At 46.1% G+C, this 9,987-nt stretch overlaps 2 protein-coding genes across 2 annotated transcripts in view; both read right to left on the bottom strand.

The window, feature by feature from the left end:
- sdcbp2 (syndecan binding protein (syntenin) 2) overlaps nt 1-7,622 on the bottom strand; it is a 13,490-nt gene extending 5,868 nt beyond the window's left edge. The window contains 3 exon segments of the mRNA XM_083675764.1: nt 882-993; nt 1,390-1,441; nt 7,482-7,622. Coding sequence (XP_083531890.1) covers nt 882-993; nt 1,390-1,440 — 163 coding nt within the window. The 5' untranslated portion in view covers nt 1,441; nt 7,482-7,622.
- A 945-nt stretch (nt 7,623-8,567) lies between these two features.
- fkbp1ab (FKBP prolyl isomerase 1Ab) overlaps nt 8,568-9,987 on the bottom strand; it is a 5,254-nt gene continuing 3,834 nt past the window's right edge. The window contains exon 5 of the mRNA XM_083675779.1: nt 8,568-9,987. This exon is cut by the window's right edge and continues 414 nt beyond it. The gene's annotated coding sequence lies outside the window, so the exon portion shown is untranslated.

The raw sequence follows: 9,987 nt of genomic DNA, 5'->3' as shown, positions 1-9,987 counted from the left end.
GGGTACAGACAGGAAAGGAGGTGAAGGAAATGGCCTGACATCACTGCTGGTCTACTGCCCAACTATAGCTTTCATCCCCTGCTCTTTCTCTCCTCTCCCTCTCTCTCACTCCTCCCTCCCTCCCTCACTCACTCTCTCGCCTCCTCCTTCCCCCCCCCGCTTTCTCTCTCTCTCCTTCTCTCACCCCCCTCCCAGCCATGCTGCCAGACCAGTGGTCTCCATGGCGACCCATAACTAGCTCCACTGAGAGGAAACAAAAGGCCTAAAGCCCGGAGGACAGCCTACCATGAGAGAGGGAGGAGGGTGGTAGGGAGAGAGAGGGAGGGAGTGAAAGAGGGCAGAAAACCACATCTTCTACTCCCCCCCAGGGCCCCCTGTCCATCTTCTGCCTTTCTTCTTCTGCTGCATTCTCCCTCCCTCACCCTCTCTGTCTTCCTCCCTCCCCCTGCTCTGCATTGAGGGCCTGCTCACTGCAGTATCCCACTCCTTCTCACTGTCACTCAATGACACACCCTGAGAGAGAGGGAGAGGGAGAGTGCAGTGAGAGAGAGAGAGCAGAAAGGAAAGTGCAAGAGGAAAGAGGGTGAGTCATGAGGGGAGTTCCATCCCCCCCGCCACCACACACACACTATTGCATGTCTTTCTCCTCCTCAATAACCCTGCTCTATACAGCCAGCAGGCCTTTCACCTCCGATAATACATTGGCTCACACAGACCCCACACAGAGAGGGCAGGAGGGAGGAAGGAGGGAGGGGGGAGAGAGAGACACACACATTGGGAGGAGGAGGAAAGAAGGGGACATGGGAGGGAGAGATAAGGAGAAGAGGAGGAGGAGGAGGAGTGGAGTTTCATATGAAGGCCTCTTGGAGCCTGGGACTCACTTGATCCTGGAGCCCCCAGGTTGGCAGCCTGAGGCTGGTAGTAGGCCCCCTCATGGGCCCCCTCGGTGATGGCGGGAACATTGGAGGTGGTCTGGGCAAACTGGGCCTGGGCCTGGGGAGAGACACAGGGCAGAGGGTTAGGTTGTGTCCTATTGCAAGCTTAGGGTGGTAACTGTGCTAATTTGAAACTCAAAAGAAGAACTTCCTCCTCTACCTGTATATATCAGCTGGAACATGCAAATGACTTCACGCCAGAGAAACTCTCACTCTTCCCACACAAACAGGAGGGAAGAGGGCGAGACACCTACGCTGATATCCAGCTGGGCTGGACAGACAGACAGACAGACAGACTTCCCTGGAAGCCAAGCGTCCCCAGACAGTAGACTCAACGCCTGAACATTGACTGCAGTTACGGAGTGCTATAGTAGTCTAGAGTAGTCTATAGTAGTTGTATGTTCCTCTCTGTGTACAGAGAGTAAGGCAGGTTTTGTTTAGTCTTAACACTTACCTTCATGACCTTGTCCACCTTGAGGTCCTCGAGGGATGGATACAGCGACATTCTGCAGGGAGACAAACAACACAACACTCTGTTAGCGGTGATGGCATGGTAGAGGTGTTTGTGAACATGGGGACGTGAGCCTGGACACAGAAACCCTGCAGGCTAAATGTTACTGTCATGGCATCCAGATCTGATCTGGGAGCAGCTAGCTACAGCCACACCACAGCCAGACAGAGGGGGGGGTATGAGAGGATGAGGGAAGAGGAAAAGAAGGGAGAAATGGGGGAAGAGAGAGGACATGAGAAAGAGATGATGGGGATGGGAGAAAAGGAGAGAGTGGTTAGAAGGAGTGAGTAAGGGGGATGAGAGGATGAAGGGAGAAGGAGGAGAGGTGGAAGAGAGGATGAAGGGAGAAGGAGGAGAGGGGGAAGAGAGGATGAAGGGAGAAGGAGGAGAGGTGGAAGAGAGGATGAAGGGAGAAGGAGGAGAGGGGGAAGAGAGGATGAAGGGAGAAGGAGGAGAGGTGGAAGAGAGGATGAAGGGAGAAGGAGGAGAGGGGGAAGAGAGGATGAAGGGAGAAGGAGGAGAGGGGGAAGAGAGGATGAAGGGAGAAGGAGGAGAGGTGGAAGAGAGGATGAAGGGAGAAGGAGGAGAGGGGGAAGAGAGGATGAAGGGAGAAGGAGGAGAGGTGGAAGAGAGGATGAAGGGAGAAGGAGGAGAGGTGGAAGAGAGGATGAAGGGAGAAGGAGGAGAGGGGGAAGGGAGGATGAAGGGAGAAGGAGGAGAGGTGGAAGGGAGGATGAAGGGAGAAGGAGGAGAGGTGGAAGGGAGGATGAAGGGAGAAGGAGGAGAGGTGGAAGGGAGGATGAAGGGAGAAGGAGGAGAGGTGGAAGGGAGGATGAAGGGAGAAGGTGGAGAGGATGGAGAGAGGGGAAAAAGCTGTGTGAAAAAGGCTAATGATGAAGGTTGATGGAGCCTCAGGACCACACAGAGTCTGGGGTACAGAGCGGCCGGTGTGTGTGTGTGTGTGTGTGTGTGTGTGAGAGAGAGAGAATGTGAGTACCGTGACCATGCGCGGCCCTGACAGCCTGACAGGCATGAGGACTACCACCACAGAAGCTCTTAACGAGATTCCTGTTTTTCAATTAAGTCTTTCACCACTAATCCTCCATAAGCCCTTTATGTGTTTATGTGGAAGAGGAGGAGGAAGAGGAGGATACCCCATCCCCCCATTGTTCACATTCATATGGCCTACTAAAACTAGCCTAATAATAAGACATTCTACATAGACTAGATCAACTGGGCCTAAAACACATTACAGCAACATACACAACATTAAACGTTCATTCTTCTACCAAAGAAATTTGTTTCAAAGAAGCTGAACAACTAGAAACCACTCAGTCAAACAGGCAGTAGGCCCATAAGCTAGCGACAAGCAGCCAAACACCGTAGGCCTGTTGTCACCAAGTGTTACATAATGTATGCCTATTGGCAGACAACAAACACACACACTGGAGCCAGATACATATTTAGGCCAAAAGGCTTGGTCAGAACCTCTGTCTCTCTGGGCTTGGTTAGTTCCTGGGTAAACACAACTAACAATGCAATGGAGAAACTCTGAAGAACTAAGCTAACATTCAGAACATTAACTTACACACACACACACACACACACGCACACACACACACACACACACACACACACACACACACACACACATAAAATGTGTCGTGCTTCACACCGTCAGCCCTCAGGCTCTTAATCTGTTATAAAACATCATGTTATGCAAGCTTCAACCTGCAGCCCTGTCTGCCTTGTCCTCAGCCACTGGAAATATACACACACACACACACACACACACACACAGACACACACAGACACACATACAGGTTTGACAAGCATAAACCATTCCAACTCCAGTGTAGCCAACCATCCAGAGATCTCATCAAGGAGGAAGTAGCAGGCTGTAGTGGGAGGTGATAATGCAGGCTTACTGGGTCTGTGGTGACGCACTGAAACTGAAGGGCACAGCCTAGCCCTCTCTGAGATGGTCTCACACACACACACACACACACACACACACACACAATCATGTGACTGAGCAGAGTAGAACCAGTCGATCAATATCCGGGAAAGAACGCGATGACAGAGCAGATTCCTCTTAATGGGTCAGACAGGGAGGGACAGACTAATGGGCAACTAAGAGCCCCCCAACACACAGAGAGAGAGGTTGAGAAATTAGGGGGGGGGGGGAGACAGAGAGGAGTGCATAGACAGCGAGAGGAAATGAAAAGTAGAGCGAGAGGTTGAGAGAGGGAGATAGAGGGAGATAAAGGGGTAGAGAATGAGGGGGTGAGAATGAGAGAGAGAGAGATGAAAGTCAGTGAGTCACATGACTGAGGGCCTATACATCAGCTGCTACAGCACGTAGCAACAGGGTGCGGTCCTCAGAGAAGCTGTCCCCCTGTGTGTGTGTGTGTGTGTGTGTATGTAACCAGTCTCTTATCATATGGTCACTAATAATGCCACGCATACATACACACCTTCCATTACGCGCAGGGCTTTTATGGTGTGTGCTTCTCTGTTGTAAAGCAGTAAAGGAGTGTGTGCTGGTTCGTCCATGCTGTTCAGTCACTGGTGGCTGAGGACCACACTAACAGTGATCACACAATAGGGCTTGGAACAGACTCCCTCACTACACATGACACACACACACACACACACACACACGACACACGACACACACCCTTGTTGAAGTGATCTCCTATGACCTACAGACACACACAGGGTTCTCACCAGGATGTCTGAACAGCGTGGTGCTGGATTGTAATTATAAAAACCCGACTCTTCATAACGCTTTTACGTTTGCCTTCGCTTTTAACAATGATAGAGTAACTATTGTTACTAAATCTAGTTTGATTTGCCTTGAAATGTTTACACAGTGGCGCAGCGCAACTCTTCCATTCTTTGGGGTGAGCCCTGCCGTAGGGGTGCTTTCCTCAAACCAACATGACTACCCGTAAGTGAAACAATAAATCTGTCAATCATTTTCATTTTTTTCTCCAGCGAATTTCCGCGTGACATGACTTTGAAACTAGCAGAGGGGTTGTGTGGCTGAATGCAAGGCATTTATTTTGTTTGGAAATGTACAGTTTTGAAAACTAGCATGGATTGTTCAGTTAGCCAGCCAGATGAGCCAGTGACATTTCCCATGAAATTAAACAGGTGCTTCCCCACAGCTGATCAAACTTAATAACGGTTTATATCGCGTTTTCATGCTTATGTAACATAACAAGTAGCAGTTCCTTAGACTAGCCTAGCCAAACAACACTTACCCCCCCCAAACCCCTCCCAAGTCCCCAAAAAGTCCCACAAATCGCCCCAAGGTCCCAGGTCAAGGTAGGTCCATGGCTCTGGGCTTTTTGGGGCTGGTTCTCTGAGGACTAAGGAAAATTGAACCACAACAGTCTGAGGCTTTGGGCCAATCGCCGGTAGCAACAGCGACCTTAGAAAAGAGCCTTAGCATCCTCATTCAAAACATGTGGTTCACTCAGATTCCATAAAGCCAGATCAACGTCACAGCGTACCAATCTGATAGGCTCATAACTCGGTGTGTCATATCTGGCTCTGTCGTGTATTCTTTGGAAGGAGGAGAAGAAATCCTGGGTAGGCAGACAGAATAGGCTTGTTTCTCCTGTTCCTCTGTCACATCTCTATTTAGCTCTGCTGGGAACAACAGATCACAAGATCTGTGGTCGGCCATGGAACAGGAAGCAGGAAGTTAGAGGGAGCCATTGGCAGTGCTGCAGCCTTGACCACAGCAGCGGTGAATGTCAAAGTGTCCGATGTATTCCTCCCACACACACATAGACACTGACTCACACACTGAAGACTGCAATTGTTGAAAACCCCACTCAAACACACAGCTTATCTTAGACAGAGCAACAAACTCCTACACATGCGTAAACACTGATGCAAAAATAGGCCACTTACTGCCCCCCCCCCCACACACACATATATGAATAATGGCATAAAAACATGTAGGAAGACAGCAGCCTTCATCATCCTACAGCCTTCATCATCCTACAGCCTTCATCATCCTACAACAAATAAGGCCGAATAAAAATAACTACAAACATGCATGCAGCCGAGCCAGTCATTTAGCAGCACACAACTTACTCACAGAGAGGGGGAGAATACCTGCCACAGACAACATACACACTAGGGCCTACCAACTGACCCACCACATGCACATTACTGAGACATTTCCCACTCTCTCTCTCTCGCTCTCTCTCACACTCACACACACCCACACCCACACACACACACTACGCATCCCATTCACAGAGGGGCAGACAACAAACACACCATTATATCTCTGAGCCATGATGAGGGAGGGAGACACTTTAAAACATTCCATCGTGTTTTTTCCCCCTTCCCATTCACAAAAACATGGGAGGCTGGGTTATTCTTGAATAAGCTTGGAAACAAAGTGTGTCTCTCTTGGAACAACATTTAATGTAATCCCTGAGCTACTACCACTACTGCCTAGTAACACAAGGTCTGAGGAGGTCTGGTGGAGAGTTCCTTGATGAGAATATACACTCACTGAGCACTTTATTAAGAACACGTGTACACCTTCTCATGGTGGAGGTGGTGTAATGGTGTGGGGAGTGTTTTCTTGGCACACTTTGGGCCCGTTAATACCAATCAATCATCGCTTGAATGCCACAGCCTATTTGAGTATTGTTGCTGACCATGTGCATGCCTTCACAATTTACCCATCTTCTAATGGGTACTTCTAGCATGATAATGCACCATGTCACAAAGCAAAAGTCGTCTCAAACTGAATGAACATGACAGTGAGTTCAGTGTTCTTCAGTGGCCTTCCCAGTCACCGGATCTGAATCCAGTAGAACATCTTTGGGATGTGGTAGAACGGGAGAATCACAGCTTGAAAGTGCACCTGAAAAATCTGCAGGAATTGCATGATGCAATCATGTCATCATGGACCAGAATCTAATTTCTCTTTCTACTAACCCACACTGAACTAAGTCACATAACACTAAGTCACACAGACACATCTTCTACAGTGCTAACTCACTCAAGTAGTACCAACCACCATCTTGGAGCACTGGCTGAGGGTCCAGGCAGGCATGCCCATCAAATGAGCAGGCTGGGGGGCAAACCTCTGTGAGCCCTCAGGCCTGAACGAATTGGTTAGCTACATGAAGAATGTTGTCTCCCAGGCAACACATTCTGGTCTATTGACATGGTCAAAGAGGGGAGGGGAGGGGAGGGTGGGGAGGGGAGGGGAGGGAGGCAGAGATAGGAGGAGAATGGGTGGGAGGAGGGTGACTGATAATAACAGTGGTGATAATGAGGTCTGTTAACAACCTGAACCAGGTTGAATGAGATGAATAGATTTCCTATCTAGAATCTTCTATGAGATGATTACAAACCCGGAGCTGTTTGAATCGGCCAGGTGTACAGACGGACCTTTCTAATGTAGATGGTACGAACAGGACAGAAGTATGTTGTATTGCCTAAACATGATGTAAATCAGCTAGGCCTATTTTCCATTTCACAACAGTTACTTCCTCACCCTTTCTTTTGGTAAACACTGCAACTTCAGTGACTGTGATGTTGACAGTGGCTGGATATTGGGCAGTAGCCATGAAAATAAATAACTAGCGTCTAAAGAGAGACAAGTAGAAGACTATACTTTATAGGTAATGAATTAAGAATTATGACTAAATAATTCTGAAGCTAAATTAGCCAGCTACATCATGACATCATTAGAACGTATTATTCAGGGCAATAAATAATGTCGTCAGCCTGGCTAGCAAGCTAACTACCTGGCTAGGTAGCTAACGCTTGCTTACTAATTCATCTCGCTATTAAAACTATTAAAGTTGTGTTTGGGTAAAGAGAGATAGCCAGTGTGCTTAATCATCCTCGCTTTACTATATCTTTGTTGACCCTGTATATCTCGGCTAACACACAGCTAGCTAATCGTTAGCTTCATAGCTAACGAACGTTAGTTGGCTAATAATGATGGAAAACGTTGCACATCTAGAGATGTGAATGTGTAAACTCACCTTAAGACTTTAGTTTGTCAAATTAACTACGAAGGTCTGATTTATCCTGTTAAATCTCGATCACCAAATCGTACACACTTCTTTTTGTCCTTCTTCTTCGCACTTCGGACGGACGGCTGCTCTGCTGTTGCTGGGGAAGTGAGAATCTGAAGTCACCGCTCGTTAGTTTCCTGGTCGCGAAACCCGAGTCAATCAGCTGACGTAAGCTACTTGATGGACCGCCTACATTATCAATCAGCTGCTGCCTGTCACAAGAATGTGACTCATGAAAGGGTGTTAGTTCATAGAAAGGAATGTCACGTAACATTTCATTTTAATCACTTCCATGTACATTCATTGTAATCTCTTTATTTAAACTCAGGCATCATTTCTGGTCTAACCAGTTGTGATGAACCAACACTCCTGTGTTGACCCTATGTTGAGGAAAAGTCCACATATATACTGTATCACAGTATCTCTTCTGTATGACAATAATAATCATAATCATAATAATAATAATGCATTCATTTTGTATAGCGCTTTCCTCAGTACTCAAAGACACTACATTCCATGGAGAGAACAAGAATAGATAGATAAATAAAAAGTCAAAAGCACAGTCAGTAAACAACAATAACATTTGTTAAAGATTAAAAGCAATGACAATGACAATGACACCCATATCTTTACGTATCCACATCAGTCCTAGTGTGAAGGAGTGAAAACTGGCCCTCACTAAAATAATCCAAACATCCCCTCAGGTATTAGATTAGATTAGGCTAATTCCAGTCAACCCTGGAATTCCACCCTTCTCTCTTTAAACAAATCCCCTTCTTCTACAGGCCTATCATGTATAGAATATATATATATATATATATATATAGGCAAGCTGTGCTTTAGGATATTCATATATATATATATGCCTACTTTTCCCTACACAAATACCCACTAGTTTTGACCCCAAGATATACGATACGCTTAGATCAGCCTCAACATACCTACCAACTGTACTTAGAGCTCAAGGGATTTACACGCTTGTGCACGCATGCACGCACACACACGCACACACACACACACACAGATAAATGAAAGAAAAGAAAACCAGAGACATTTCCCAAAGCAGGTAGAGAGCACTTTATTGCAACGGCACGTATGTTTGTATTTAATCATTGGTTTAGCCTGCAGGCGTACAGTATTGTAATTCAGCACACTAACAAGACAGTAGAGAGGTGGGCTGCTGTTGTTGTTGTTGTTGTTGTTGTGCCACGACCTGCGCTGACAGTTGTGACATCAACAGCAGCCATGGCCAGCATCAGCATCATACAGGTTTATCTAGTAGATTCAACTCTATTTAAAACAGACTTACTTTTAAAGCTACAATCTGAAATGTTTCATTCCCAGTCAATAGTGCTGCTGCAAAGCTGATCGAAGGCAGTTACCTCAGAATTAAAATAACTCACTGGCAGTTCTGTGTGCCAAGACCCACCCTGATAGTTTACAAATAAGTGACAGGGAAGCACTTGTGAAGGAAAAGACAGTTACAGATTGTAGCTTTATTTATTTGTGATACAAAAGGAGGATGTCTCAGTCCGCTGACTGACGACCACATCACAGGGTTAGTTTAGGCAGTGTGGTTCGTCTTAATAATAATAATAATAATAATAATAATAATAATAATAATAATGACACAGAGAAAACATTTACCATTACATCATAACCACAGCAGTATAAAGTCAACCTTTTTCCCAGTTTGAAAGTTGGCATCTGAAAAATATACAGCATAATGGCAAAGTTGTTTAACAAAATAAGGTCGCGGGAGAGGTCATGATTTAATTAATTCCTCAACCCCCCCCTTTTTTATTCAGGCCTTTTTTGTTGTTTTACTTCTAGCAAAAGTATCACTTCTATTCCAGTTAAAGTGTGTGTACACGGTTCCCATCTTTGCACTGCTGAACATGTGTATGGCTTTGGGTGGGGTTCAAGATCAGACTTTAAGAAAAAAAAGGAGAAGCACAAAAGCGATTCAAATGCAAAGCTTTAACATGTATTTATACAGTGTGGGTTGATCCATTTAACATGCAGACCAGGCCAAACTAGGTGGAGGTCGTGTGTTTCTGGTTAAGGACGTAGGAGGCACACATACTAGGATACGACTATTCACTACTGAACTAGCTCCTCTGTGCTGAACGCTCACTATAGCTCCTAATAAAGTTATTACAATTCAAAAATCTATCAAAGAGAAAACAACAATATCACTATCTGGGAGGAGGAAGGGTTGAATGTCGTATCAAACGACAGTTGTATATTGGTAAGGCATCCCATGACTCTAAGTCTCCCTAATTGTACAGTAGCCTACGGTATTCTCCCTACTCATACAATAGCCTACGGTATGCCACTACAACCCTACACTTCTACCATCTAGTCAGATGTGATCTAGCCTACTGCTCTCTTCAGCCCAGAGAGGCATGGAAACAAACATGTGCTTTTCATATTGTCTTAGTTTTGTTCCTTGTTTTCCATAAAGCACCAG

Source organism: Argentina silus (genome assembly GCF_951799395.1).
Source record: "Argentina silus genome assembly, chromosome: 8".
Classification (NCBI taxonomy): Eukaryota; Metazoa; Chordata; class Actinopteri; order Argentiniformes; family Argentinidae; genus Argentina; species Argentina silus.
This window is presented reverse-complemented; position numbering and strand designations above follow the sequence as displayed.